This window comes from Polypterus senegalus, chromosome 4, assembly GCF_016835505.1.
Source record: "Polypterus senegalus isolate Bchr_013 chromosome 4, ASM1683550v1, whole genome shotgun sequence".
Lineage (NCBI taxonomy): Eukaryota > Metazoa > Chordata > Cladistia > Polypteriformes > Polypteridae > Polypterus > Polypterus senegalus.
Genome location: NC_053157.1, coordinates 135,379,066 through 135,394,452, shown reverse-complemented (window position 1 = coordinate 135,394,452; position 15,387 = coordinate 135,379,066). Strand labels below are relative to the sequence as shown.

General features: G+C 35.7%; 1 protein-coding gene across 5 annotated transcripts in view; it reads right to left on the bottom strand.

Annotated features, from left to right (window-relative positions):
- Positions 1–15,387, bottom strand: part of tbc1d1 (TBC1 (tre-2/USP6, BUB2, cdc16) domain family, member 1) — a 294,800-nt gene that overhangs the window by 147,968 nt on the left and 131,445 nt on the right. For 4 of the 5 annotated variants that reach the window (XM_039751281.1, XM_039751283.1, XM_039751285.1 and 1 more), the window contains 3 exons: positions 13,843–13,935; positions 10,275–10,537; positions 9,305–9,457 (listed from right to left, as the gene is read on the bottom strand). In XM_039751281.1, the coding sequence (XP_039607215.1) occupies positions 9,305–9,457; positions 10,275–10,537; positions 13,843–13,935 (509 nt within the window). The remainder of the gene's footprint in view (positions 1–9,304; positions 9,458–10,274; positions 10,538–13,842; positions 13,936–15,387) is intronic. The other variant, XM_039751284.1, reaches the window with a different exon arrangement.

Genomic DNA, 15,387 nt, shown 5'->3' with positions numbered 1-15,387 from the left:
TTCGCCCATCTGATCCAGGTCTGTCTCTGAGAGGCCGTATCTCGAACTAGGGCTTGCTGATCGCAGCTTGGATGTAGCTTTAGTCTTCGATTCTTTCGGACCCCCCTTCTTGTTGGCCATGTTTATATGTGTTTACATATACTGTAGCGGTCCCTCTCGGGTTGAATAAATACAGGATATCTCAGAATAATAAGCAAATAATATGAAAAATAGCACCACTGCTAGCGGAGCTCCACTTCAGACGTCCATCTCTCGCATCGGACGAGACCAATCTCCCGGCCTGCAGTTCTTTAGACGTTGTCCTGGGGTCTTTTGTGACCTCTCGGATGAGTCGTCTCTGCGCTCTTGGGGTAATTTTGGTCGGCCGGCCACTCCTGGAAGGTTCACCACTGTTCCATGTTTTTGCCATTTGTGGATAATGGCTCTCACTGTGGTTCGCTGGAGTCCCAAAGCTTTAGAAATGGCTTTATAACCTTTACCAGACTGATAGATCTCAATTACTTCTGCTCTCATTTCTTCCTGAATTTCTTTGGATCTTAGCATGATGTCTAGCTTTTGAGGTGCTTTTGGTCTACTTCTCTGTGTCAGGCAGCTCCTATTTAAGTGATTTCTTGATTGAAACAGGTGTGGCAGTAATCAGGCCTGGGGGTGGCTACGGAAATTGAACTCAGGTGTGATACACCACAGTTAGGTTATTTTTTAACAAGGGAGCAACTACTCTTCACACAGGGCCATGTAGGTTTGGATTTGTTTTCTCCCTAAATAATAAAAACTATCATTTAAAAACTGCATTTTGTGTTTACTTGTGTTATACTTGACTAATGGTTAAAAGTGTTTGATGATCAGAAACATTTTGTGTGACAAACATGCAAAAGAATAAGAAATCAGGAAGGGGGCAAATAGTTTTTCACACCACTGTAAAATACCATTTTTTTCATTTCTCATACAATAAAGTGAACACTGAGTAAATGCATACTTGAGTTAATTAGAGTACAATATAATGAAAACTAATAAAAGGTCTCCTTTATTTTAAGGCACTTTTAGTTGCCTTTCATAAAGTTTTTGCAATTTGACATGATGGTTTTAACAAATAAAAAAAATAATATATATATAAAAAATACTTCTTAAAACCCATGCTTATATTAAGTTAAAAAGTGTACTAAAAAGTAAAAAGTAAGTCTCTCATACATCACTCTCCAAATAAAAGGTGGGCGCTTTTGCTAAGATTTTAATTAGTGTTTTTTGATGTTGATTGATGAAAAGCCCCCACACTTTTATTTTATGAGTGATGTACAAGAGAGTTATTTTTTTACTTTTTTAGTACACTTTTTAACTTAATATAAGCATGGGTTTTAAAAGTTTTTTTTATATATATATTATTTTCAACTTTTTAGTCTTGGGGTTGTTTTAGTATAATTTTGTAATCAATATTTTAACACTTCCTTTAATATTTCTATCCGTTACTAGCTCCATCTTTTGGTGAAATTTTGAACTATTCTTCATAAGAAAATTTAATTTCTTAATTAACATGGATTAAATGATCAATTAATGAACTGATTACTGATTCATGTATTGTCACCGGAAGTGAGTAAGTGTGCAAAATGTCAAGTCATTTGGACAATAGGAATTGGGTTAAATATCGATTACAAGATTTGTACCAGACAACAAACAGGTGAAGTTAAAATAAGTGTGGTAATAATGGTTTTTGATTTTTGCTCAGAGATTAATTGGTTTTAAATCCAAAGACAATGGCAACTCAATCAGTAAATACATCCTTGTAGAGACCCTTTCATTTTAGGACCTTACTTATTCCTATTCACTACATTACATAGCACAGCAAACCCATCATAAGATATTAGTGGGTTATTAATATCACATACCTGTATTTTCGCTGCTCCAATGTTCCCTACAATATGTGATTTAGTGTTAATAATGGAAAAAATTGTTCCTTCTTCTACCTTTTCCCTACAAATTAATATGGAGGATCCACAATATACCCAGAAACTCACAGTTCTGTGCAACACAGTCTAAAAAACTGACTGTTATCCTTTTCAAACACAGTTCATGTCTTGTATTAATTACTGCAACTCTGTACTGGAAAATGCAGTTTCCACAAATTGGTTGTGTGGATGGAAACAGAAACAGAATTTATACGTACCTGTTCAATGTACTTTTCACACATTAGTGTAGAATATGCATTAATTAATTTTAGATTTGGTATCTATATAAATACACCAACAGATCAGTAGTTTAGAGGATCCACAAGTACATAAGTGGCTCATATGATACATATATGTAATCATTGTGTCAGTATTGTGAATGCACTTTACTTTAAACCAAATAAACTATAATGAGAAATTTGGAAGTGTAATGTTTAAACTATAAACATAAAAATCTCAAGGTATAATGGGTTAATAATATAATAAAGAGTATAAGCTGTGGATCATTCCATTAAATGTGTGTTCTTTTGCACTCATCTGCTTATGTCTCGCAGTGTTACCTAGAGGCTATGATGCTAGTGGTATTAATCATTATTCTAAATAGCACACTCTATATAGTGTATTTCTAAATGGAGAACTAGACAAAAAACACTTTGTATGATTGTTTTCAATCTTCTTTTCTGGTGTTTCACAATTTTTCCGACCCTTTACAGTACATTCTGGTGTGCAATTTTAATGCTAGCCCTCATTGTTCTTTACAGAAAATATCCATATTAAAGTGCTATTTATGGTTCTGTTTGTTCCAGTCATCACAATAAATAAAAGCTACTTGATGGTAAGATTAAGCCATGGAATCTATAATATGAAGAATAATATAAACCTCCTTTTCTGCATATTTGCTATCTGTACGTGTAAAAAGTACACACATTTCACAATAGCATCTTTTCCTTGTCAGTTTTAACTAATGGAAACAGAGGAGAATAAAAAAGCAAGAAAACTGATATAAGACTAGTTAGAAAATCAGTACAGTCATGCAGTTGACTTCCATCCCCAGTGATTAACTTAATAAGTGTGCATTCATTAAGCAATAAGATACTCAGAATAGCATTAAGAATGAAACCAGACAAAACCACAATATAATGTGGTGACATAGTTTGATAAGGCAATGAGCTGTGTTGATGGTCACAATGTTATTAAAGTAATCCAACACAAACTGAATCACAAAAATATAGTCAAAGGACTGTATATATTTAACACTAAACAAAGTATGGTTTTAAGTGCATAAACAAATAAGCAACATGGCCTAAGCAATCCTCACTGTATTATTTAGAATATTTTAAATTCAGTTTTGGTCTGGGAAAGTTGCTGTTATATTATGCTAACTTTCTGGATAAAGTAATAATAGAGACTACTATCAAGGAGATAAACAGTTTTAATATTATATTCTTATAATTTACAATTTAGCCTTTGCTTTGTTTTGTATCAGGTTCTTAAGGACTGTTGCAAGAAGATCCATTCTGTAAAGACACTGTAATTAAAGCAAAACTGGCTAGCATATTTTGCAATAGGTGAAAAGGGAAATTAAAAGTACAGATAAAGTCAAATATTGACTAAAAAACAACCAAAACTTTTGTAGATACCCACAGAAAGCATGGAACTCTCATCTCAGTATCAGCAAAAGAAACATAAGAAAACTTCCAACATACTTTATTATCCATCCATTTATCTCAAAATACACTTAATCCAGTTCAGGATCATCAGGCTACAGGAGGCATTTAATATACAAAGAGGTATTAAGCAAGTTTTAAATGGGTTGTTGGGTTACAGCCCTGCAACAATAACCTTGACAGATAATGGATTGATGGGAGTTAATATATGGATGCTTCAATTCTAGTCAAGTTCAAATACAGTATGTAATTAAATGTACTAAAATAGCATTTCACATGAGAAAGACCTTACAATATATATTTTTTTAACTTTGCCCTTTCAATTTACATTAACATCATGTACAGTCTATCTAGTCTATCTAGCTAATGAAGAAAACACAAAAAGATTTCAGTTTGCGCAAAATACCTAATGTAAAGTGCTGATAAGATTTTTGCATCAGGGCCTAGTTGATCAAAAGGTTTAATCTGGATTAAAATGATCCAGATTTTAAAATCCCTATACTTGTAATTCAAGATCACATAATCCTAATCCATTTTACTTTTGTCCTGGTTTTTCAAAGCAAAATGGGACTAAATCACTCTAATCCAGATACAAATTTTTCAGGATTACCAAATCTGTATTACCAGTGCACTAAATGGGACTATAAATCACACCGTAGGCTGCTAGGTATGTAAAAGAAAAGGTAGCCAGAATGGGGTCACTCAAAGTGTATTTATTTGAAGAAACAAAAAACAGCATATAAAACAATATAAACACCCCTTCCTATTTTCGATATCTTTTAAATTGTGTAAAAGATAGCCGGCCACAGATGGACACGACACCAGATGTCCGCAACACACACAGTTTATTTGTGACACAACAACACAAAGCCAACGACAGTGCACAAAACCCCACACTAACTCAGTCCTTTTCCTCTCTTCAGCTGCCTCCACTTCTCTCTCAAGCTCCGTCTTCTCCCTCCTGACTCCACGAAATGAGTGAGGTGGCCCCTTTTATCACACCCTGGATGTGCTCCAGGTGCTCAGTGATGGTCTTCTGGCAGCACTTCCCAGTTTGTTGGAAGTGCTGCCCTTGCACCTGGAAGCACTCAGGTGTACAAAGTTCCTGGTTCGGCAGCACTTCCTGGTGTGGTGGAAGTGCTGTCCTCCAGGGCTCTAGGAACGTCCAGGCACCCCCTGCGGGTCCCCACAGGGTTGAGCTTCCCAGCTCCATTTCCATGGCACTGATGGAATCCAGGGGGGCTGCCCTCTTACACCCAGGGAAAGATAGTGCCACTCTCCTGGTCCGTCCTTCCAGGTGTCCCGGTGGGGCAGGATCTCTGGTCATCTGCCACAATAGTCAGACCTCATCTGACCCACAAAAAAATAAATAAAAGAGCAAATACATATTACCTAAGCACATTGTAGTTATTTTAACCATGTGTTTAAAATGCTCAGCAGTTGAAAATTAAAAACACATTCAGAGTTTTTCATTTGTGGAATGACCAGAAGTTTGAAGCTGTGCATTAGGGAGGAGTATCTGAAGTTTGGATTTGGTTTGATGTAATTGGGTTAAAGTAATGTGTTTCTCTGTCAGACCAACCTGTGCTTCTGCTCTTTCTGTTTATCCTTTAAGAAGTGCCCTATATGCATCATCATCTTCATTGTTTAGCAAAGAAAGCTTCAAGCCTCTTTTTCAAGCTCCTTTTGCAGTAGCTACTGTCTCTACCAGTGAGGATCCACTTTCTTCCACACTAACAGAGCCAGAACGAGTCATTGCCTGTCTCTGGAAATACAGGTCCTCATTGCTCTATTGTTCTATGCATCTAGGCCTTTCTACTAAGTTGTTGGTGACATTATAGAAGTGGACAAATCAACTGTGTATGATGTGGTGAAAGCTGTGTCAGTCACAATGGCCAGACTGGGCAATCAGTTTGTTTCATTTCCAAGGGATGACCAGATTTCTGAAACCAAGTCCAAGTTCTTACTTTTGGGAAACATACCGAACACTATTGGGATTATCAACTGCACTCTTGTGTATATTTAAGCATCTAATAACTGAGAGCGAGAGTACATCAACGGAAAGTGGAGACACAGTATAAACAAACAACTTGTGGGTGATGATGACCTCATGATCAGAAACTGTGTTGTGAAGTAGACTGGGCCTCTCCATGATGCGTATATCCTGAGGGAAAGCGCTCTACACAGAGAGCTCCAAACCAACCAACCAGATGGCATAATACAGTGGAACCTCGGTTCACAAACATCCTGGAACATGTACAAATCGGTTTACAACCAAAAAGTTCAGCAAACTTTTGCATCTGTTCACAATCACACACTCGGTATTCGAACAAGCCAGTCACCCTTTCGGTTTGTGAGCGCTGATGATTTCCACATGTGTTCAGTCTCTCCCTGTGCAGCGAGAGACAGCAAGAATGAGAGAGACACACACACACACAGGCGCGCGAGAGAGACACACACAGGTGCAGGAGAGAGAGAGACACACACACAGGCACGCGAGAGACACACACACACACACAGAGGTACGCGAGAGAGAGAGACATACACACACACGCAGGCGTGCAGGCGCGCAAGAGAGACAGAGTGACACACACACACAGGCGTGCAAGACAGAGAGAGAGAGCGAGGGAGAGGGTTGGACACATAAGGCAGAGAAGGCAGTTAAAGAATGCACCAGGCTTGTTTTTGTTTTCACTTCTGTTTACAGTGATCAGTTCGTAGCATGCATTTTTGCAATGTTACTTTTCTTGGTGGTTTATTAAATTACGGATTTTTCAAATGTTTTTCCCTGTGCTTAAAACTCATTACAAAAAAGTTTTTTACCAAGCGGATCGTAGCGCGAACTCTTGCAATGTTAGTTTTCTCTGTTGTTCAAGGTTTTCTCAGTGTTATTTAATGTTTATACATTTAGTTTACTATTACGCTGTGCATTCTATGGTATTATTAACTATATTTGTGCTTAAAATCTTAAAAAAATATATATTTACATACAGTTCATACGGTCTGGTACGGATTAATTGTATTTACAAACAATCCTATGGGGGAAATTACTTCGGTTCACGACCAAATCAGATTACGACCAGAGTTTTGGAACAAATTATGGCTGTGAACCGAGGTTCCACTGTATTAGGAGACGGTGCATATCCACTCCAACCATGGCTGATGACCCCTTTTCTTGCGCTAAACACACCTGAGCGGGCATGCTTCAACAGTGCTCATTGCAGAACATGATATGCAACTGAGCGTTAAAATGAAATTCTGAAGAGGCACTTTACATGCCTTAACTAATTGCAGCAAGTGGAACCAAAAGGAGCATGAAAAATAATACTTGCTTGTATTGCCCTACACAGCATTGTTAACAATCAGAATGTCCCTCTCTGCGATGACATTTTTTTAAGCACCTGAGCCTACTCAAAACTCAAGACACACCTACTACGACTTTCTCTCAGAATGAGAGACTGACTGGACATGCAGTAAGGGATTCCATTATTAGAAACTATTTTTCATTTTGTCATTGTAATTAAAATAAAATGTGAAATGACAGTTCAAATTAAATACATTTTATTTAATTTTTTCAGCTATTTAGAGAATACTTTTAAGGGGACAAAAGTCTTTTTAACCTTACTGTACTGAAAGGAGTAATAGACTAATTTCCATTTTATCACTGTAATGGCAAACATATCAGGTGCATATTATAAATAAATACATTTTTGGATCAAAGTTATTCCAGTCCTACTAAAAGGTATTGAACAACGCAAACTGAGAGTTTGATCCAGATTAAAACCTAGATTTGACTATGTGACCTAATCCAATATCAGAATCCATTTTCAAGATCTGACCCAATCCATTATCAAGATTAATTTTGAACAACTAGGCCCAGGTGTGCTATTAGATAGTGGATATTATAGGAACAATAGAAACAGTAAATATGATTAATTTTTGTTAGACTATGGATACATATGTTAATATATAGAAAGATTTTTATCTTTATCTTTCCCAGAAGCATTATTAGATACATAGTATTCACATTACATTTTTAACTTCAGTAATGAGATAAAGGGAATCAAACCCCCATCTCCAATAAGGCTTGAATTAACCTAAATACTAAATTTTTTATCCTCAATTTGTTTTAATATTCCTTTACTTACACGGTATTTGTGGCTTAAAACAAACAAAAAAAAATGGGTTCAGCATTATATTTTTCATCTCCTGCACATTCTCCCATTTGAAAACTGGAAAACTAGGTTATATTTAATTTTCACAGTAATAATACCTTATGTTTGATGCCCTGAAATGTTCTATAATTACCCATTTTTATAAAACTATAATACTCCTAAAACAAAGCTAAAACATTCATTTTAAAGGATAAATTATACAAATATATTTCGATTAATGAACATTGTCATGCCTTTAAATATTATATAAATGCCCACCCTGAAGTAAATCGAAAGTTGAACTTGTCTTGAAATGCTCCAACTTTTATTTTCAACATATTCATCAATATATAAAAGTATACCATTAATAGTAGAAAATCAAGTACCGGTAGGTACCATGTTATCCCTTTAAACAAAGCCTCAATTTGGTTTTCTGCCACTTTGATTTAAGTGGCGATAACTTCATCATCCTTCAGTTAACTTTCACGTTCAAAATAAAGATCATATATTCCTCTTTCAGAATTTTTACACTGGGAGAATGTTATGTTCTACACATGTTATAACAGAATAACTTCCTAAATTCAGTAATGTTTTATCATAAAAACACCATGAACCATATTCTTATTTTTATAGGTGCGGGAATAACACTATATGAGTGTCAGTGAACATGCCACGAACACTAAAAAAAAATTTAATTAAATATCTACAAGTAATATTTCTAGCTTTACTACTTTGAAGCAGTATGAAAAACAGGATTCTTTGCTTACACTTTTATTATTTTGAAGTAAGTATCCATTGCATACATATCCATTATTGAAGAACCCTGGCATATATCATTAGCAAGGGCAGATTGTACTCTGTCGGAATATATAAAGTTGGTAAAATAATTGTACTGTGTATCCAATTTACAATACCAATAGTTGCAAAATTAAAAAAAAACACATTTACAAAACAAAAAGAAAAACGGAAATATAAAAAAGTTGAAAAAAGAAAGTGGAATGTTTTGTAATGTGAAAGTTGAAACTCCCCTGTCATTTAGCAGATAATAGTCTGTCCATCAAATTCTATACAATTGAATCAGGACATTCAAGAAAGCCTTTGGGGGAAATTGGAAGCAATTGTTGCTGTGATACAGCAAATTGGCCATCTTTGAAGAAGAAAGAAAAACACTGCAGCATGATACGGGTGTATGTAATACGGCACCTTTAAAAGCAAAATTCTGTACTTTAATTATAGTAATGAGTAAATGAACGATTTTACGCAGTTTATTTTTTTAAATTGTGCATTATTATTTGGTCCCACTGGCAGGTCTAAAACAATGGAGCTGAGTTTAAAAGACTTATAATCATTAATAAACTCATTTATTAATCACCAGCTTGATTATATCGTTTATAACTGATGTAATACCTACTGTTAGCACTTTAGTTACAGATCTCTAAGTCATGCCAGAGACGCAGAACTTGTTTAAATTTTAGCTATTCTGCACAAAGGAAACTGTATTTTTCAAAGGCCTAAGAATGAAGTTATTTGTTTACAGTCTCACCTCTTCTTCAGTGTGCGTGCTGTCTGTTCACCCCCCGTGTTTGCTTTAAGAGTTTTAAAAATATTTGGAGAGGAGGGCATCTGCCGAGCAGGAGGTAAAGAATTGGAGAGTGGAGAAGAGATAACCTGGTCATCACTGTCTGAGGTATTCAAGCTAACACAGCCAGAGAGACAGAGACAAAGAGGTAAGAAGCATTTGAGATAGAAAGACGACTTATGTACATTTTTCATAGCAAATGTTAAAAAGGACATTCAAGGATGAAAGAAACCAAAGGTGATGAACATCTTAGTACCATGGGGAAGATGCACTGAAGTCTGAAATAAGAAGCATAAAACAGATAAAAGATGACTTCTGCAACTGACTAATTATTATTTGGAAAAATCAAATAAACAGAGCTGAATAAAATGCAGTAAATACTGTATGAACAGCTTCTGTTAGGATAGTGACTTAAAATTATACATTAAAATATATCAGTATTTCCATCCACCCACTATCACCTAATGTGTCTGTATGGTTTACAGTTGCGGGAATGTCATAATTCAATGTGTAAAACTTCATTCATTTATGCTTAATCTGTTATTTTCAGTACATGGAATCTACCCTAGCAGAAATGGCCAAAAGGCAGGAATAAACTCTAGATTGGTTCCAGTCCAATGCAGGGTATACCGCCACTGGAAAAGTTTTTAATAACTAATTAAACTAAGTTACAAATCACTGGTGTAGGGTAGGTGTGAAATATAGAATGTCTGCAGAAAACTCGTACAGACAAACAAGGAACATGTAAAGTCCACAAAAGCAGTGGTCCTGCCAAAATCTGAGCCCAAGGCTTTAAAAGACAAGCAGTAGCACTAAAAACTGTACCACTGGACTTTGGTTTATTCAGATACTTCTGTTTATTCTTGACATGAACAGTCTTACTACATTATTAGATGCAGTATAAATTGATTAAAATTAATTTAAAAGCTCTTACTTGCGTTTGTGAGGAGTTTCTGTGCTGACCGAGTAATGCCTCATAAGTTTTGGTTTAGGTATACTTGTAATTTCCTCTGCTCTTGGAAGGGGCTGCTGGTTATGGCTAGGCATGTAACTGAATGTACTTGCTCTGCGTCGAAATTCCTGGCAGGGAGGCCCATGAGATGCACATTCTAGCTGCTTCAGGTCCCCTGTTGATCCATGAGACTTTAAATGACTAAATTCAACATTCTCTACATGTAGCTCAGAAACTGAAGAATTCTACAAGATGAAATTAAACAGAAAACAACTTTCAGCATCAAAGACTTGACTTCTTTTATAGCCTACGGGTTAGAAATGGTTACTTGTAATATGATATTACTATATTTAACAGCATGGTATGTTCTAAAACAGAAACAATACAAATAATAAGAAGACATATTTAAAATAAATGTTATTTCTGAGAAAATACTAAGGAGCTCTCTCATTAAACAGAAAATAACCTCTTTCCACAAAAGTACTAATGAATTAAAGAAATTTATTTTCAGCCAGAAGGATGCAAAAATGAATGTTATATGCAGAAACTAAATAAAAAGCAAATCTAGCACTTATAATCTCCTCATCATGGTCGAATGATGTATATCTTTTCATGTTATTTAGCATGTAGTGCTTCTAAGCTTATTAAGCCCTTGCAAAATTTCACTGTGAAATTCCATGTATTATTTGGAGAAATAGTGTAGAAGTAATTTTACAGCAAAGAACAATTCGTAAAACAGTAATAATAATTATCTCAGTAACTACTTCAGTAATAATACTGAAATGTTATAGAACATGTAAAAGACATCACAGTCACAAAGAACAACTTGGTCGCTGATAGAGACAATTTTGAGTTAAGTGGCATACACGCCATCCTCCTTTTTGAGCAGTGCCTATGGCTGATCCCTACAAAATGTCCTCTTCTGTCATCTTGAAAGACCTTTGTTACTCCATCTCAAGTATGGATCTCGTCACAAGTGGGTAATTTGCTCGATTATCATTTACCCTAGACAAAAACAGAATATGAACTTATTTTGTTCATCATAAAATGAGCATTTGGAAATGTGGGAATGGATTTTTTATACAATCAACTGTTGAAGAGTTGTTGAGTGGCAAATGTAAAAATCTTGTTCCTTTTCAACAAGCTTAAATATTTTAAAATCCTCAATAATTATTGTGATCAACCTAAAAACCTGAAATTGGCTTATTGTGTTACACAATCATTTTGAATTCTTTTGAAGTAAAAATCATGTCAATATCATTTAGTATTCTGGATATGTTGAGATTAAAAGACACAAAGGTCCAGAGATAATGGTATGTTTTCATGTGGTTGTTTCAGTTTTTATTTTAATGTATTCCAACTCAGATGAAATTGTACAAACAAGCAGAACAAGCACATAAATTCACAATGAACTGCAAACCAAGGGTGATTGTAGTTATAATTAAATAGTGAGTGATGCGTAGATGCAATTACAGTACAGTCTTGCTTATCCGACATAAACGGGCCGGCAGAACATTGGATAAGCGAAAATGTTGGATAATGGCAGTTGTTAAGAAAAAGCCTATTAAACGTCAAACTATGTTATAATTTTACACATTATGAACCTAATAATCATGTTTTATAACAAAAAACAAAACAACAGAATAAATTAACTGAAACAATGAACTTACAGTTACAGAATTGTCTGGAGTTAAATACAGTATGTACTGTACTTAAAAAGTTCAGTCCTGTGATGATTTATGACATTTTTAATCATAGTCTGCTTTCCTGACGAGTGCTGTTTCTTCGCTGTCAAGTCTCGCCATCTTTGCAGCATCATTATGTCAATTCCTGTAGCTTCTTCTTGTTGCTCAATGTAATTAATTCCAGTTTCTAGAACCTTAACTCCGTCACTCATATAGTTAACATCCGTACGAGCGTATACTGTTTACTACAGCATTGTGACTGCGTGTGTGTCTGTTTGTGCTGTGACGTGCGAGTCCCCGTCTTGCACCCGAAAACTCGAAACTGAGTTTCAGTACTTTTAGCAATACCAGCTTTATTCAGCTTGAAACAGCAACAGCGCGGTTATTTATTTTAGCGGGATCTGCCATTCTCTTATACACAGACACAGCAGTCAGGCAGTGTCTGGGGAAAGTAACACTGTGCCCTGCGCATTTATAATGTTCCTTGTTCTTTGTATCACCCATCGATGGCAGGCGCTTGCTTATAGCATGTCCGCAATCTTTTCGGATTGGCCTTTATGGCGAACTGCTACCGCGCTGGGAGACTGCGATTGCTTTGGGACACTCTTCCGCGTGTCGTCCAGTTGGGTGGAATCCCACAAGAGTTTAGAAACTCACTCACACCAGCCATGATTCTTTTCAAAGGTAAAGTGCAGGTTAATTTGCTTTATTTATTTTTACTTTATATTATGTATTAATCATTTTTATATGAATAATTTTGGGTTGTGGAACGAATCATCTGAGTTTTCATATTTCTTATGGGGAAATTCGCATTGATATACTGTACAAGTGCTTTGGACTGCGTGCACATTTTCAGAACGAATTATGCAGGTTCCACTGTAATTAGCTGTGGTAGAGTAGGGAGCAACAAAAAATAGACTACGCTCATCCTTGCAACTTGCAGTTCTTGTTGGCGATTGAGCTTTTTTTTTTTTTGCAGTGGGACGTCGGATAATACGGAATGTTGGATAAGCGAAGGTAGGATAAGCGAGACTCTACTGTATATACATATAATCCCTTAGCATCTTTTTGGGACTCTTATTAAAGAGTCCACTTAATTATCCTTCTTCAAAGCAAGCCCTGTGCCTTCTGAATCTGCAAAATGGTGTAATATTGCCTAGAACATTTTGTATGGCACCCATTCAAAAACAAAACAATCAGGAAGGAAATCAATGCATATTTTCAGCCTTAAAATATATCAAAAATATATATAAAATATAAATTGTAAGTTTACATGATCAAAGGTTGAGTGGTTAGCATTGCTGCCTCATAACTCTGGAGTACTGAGTTTTAGAGAGAGATGAGTAGGAGATGTTGGTGTTTGGTATATTTCGGTTATGTGCTTTTGTCTACCCTCTTTCAGAGCTTACTTTGGACTCTAACATTGAGCTGCAAACATTATTTCAGATCTATATTTATTTGTTAAATCTTCCAGTCTGAAGATATAATGTATCATTACATGTATGAATCACTTTACATGAAGTCTGTATGAAAAGTAAAAAAAAGTAAAAATGCTGATCAAGATGATTTAGATATAACATTTTATTGGCTTAGTCACTAACCATGTGCAAAAAATGATATGCTCAGTGTTGGTTAAGGCAGTTTCTTCTGAGTTCCACTCTTCGTTGCATTTAAAAACTTACTGCTGTTGGATTTGTTTGTGTAATTGCTACACTATATCAAATATATCAATATATGAAGCCTAAAATAATTCAAACAAACAAAACACATATTTGAAATATGCATGGCATAACCAAGAGCAGGTAATGGCCAAAAATGAAAAAGGTCAAAATGTAATGGTTTTAAATAATACATGACTGACTTACTCTGCTTAAGCTGTGGAGTTCAGAGCTAGAGGAAGAATGATCTAATTGGACACTTTCACCACTTTCTTTACGGTCACGCAATTTGCTGTTTCCCTGTTAAAGCAATGGCATAAAACATGAATGATTCAATTAAAATTGCCCTTCATTTTCAGTGCACTAAAACTCCAAAATATAAAGAACTTATTCTTGCTGTTTTAATTGATTTGACAAATTTATAAGATCAAAGAAGCTATCAAAACGATATATTTTTCATTAGAACAGCTGTATAATTCATGCAATTTCACTTCACCTCACTTTCACTCTGCTAATCCTGGGGAGATTTCTTGATGATTGACATGCAAAGCAAGACAGACCAGACCACCATTCAACTGTTGGGTCAATTCCCAGATTTTCCCAGGATGGTGAAGAGATAAGCTCCTCCAACATGTCCTGGGTCTGTCTTTTTCTTTCTCCCAATGAACTGACACTTCTCTAGTTGAAGGCACAATACATACTTAAACCTCTTGAACGGACTGATCCTGATTTGGGAAAGCACTGGTTCTGCTCCATTTTCCTTCCACAATGCCAAACATATCACTTTATCAACTTAAATGAGGTACACAAACTCAGCAGAACAACTTCTCTTTGGTCACTTTACTCATGATCCTATTCTTTCGTTCCCAACCCAGATCCTGTTACCATAATTAAGGATGGGGAATGTAATCTAACCAGAAAAACAAACGCTGGCTAAGGACTTGGTTCCTTTTTCAAACTAAACATTCACAAAACTAGTGCTTTCATTGATTTGTTGGTCAGTCTCATAATCAGCTCTACGCACAAATGTGCATAGTATTCCCAGGTACTTAAACCATTCCACTTGGGGTAGCCAGTCATCCCCTTACATGTAGCAAACAAGTCACTCTTTTCTTGGCGTGAACTACAACCTCATATTTGGAGATTATTCCATTATCACATTATGCAATAAGCCATTCCTCTGCATACTGGAGACCACAGTCTCATGAGGCCAAGAGAACAACTTTTACAAAGAACAGAGATGAAAACTTTGTTTCCAAAATGGATACTCTTCCAAACTCAGCCAAACTAGAATAATAATAAATAAACAAGAGAGGAGAAAATCCTAGATAGAGACCAATGTCCACATTAAAGAGAGTTAATTAATGTCAAGAATGCTAGCTTAAATATTGTTTATAATTGCGGGTACCAAATGGCTTACAACATAGGCCCAAAAACCTCATACTCATGTAACACTTCCTACAACACAGCAATGGGTGCATATAACCAAGGCTTTTCTAAGACCATAACCCAAATGTAGACTGTACAGGAAAACCCCTATGACCCCTGAAATATTCAAGGGAGAAAAACTATTTGGGCCACAGTTTTACAGTCAAAAATAAAATCTACATTGAAATCAAAATATACCCTTTGATATTTTTTGTTTTAGAAATAGGAACAATCACACCAATGTGCTAACCTCAAGGTCAAGGTCAAGATCAGTGGAGATTACTAACAAAAAGCAAACATTGACCTCTGATCTACCTGTGAGAA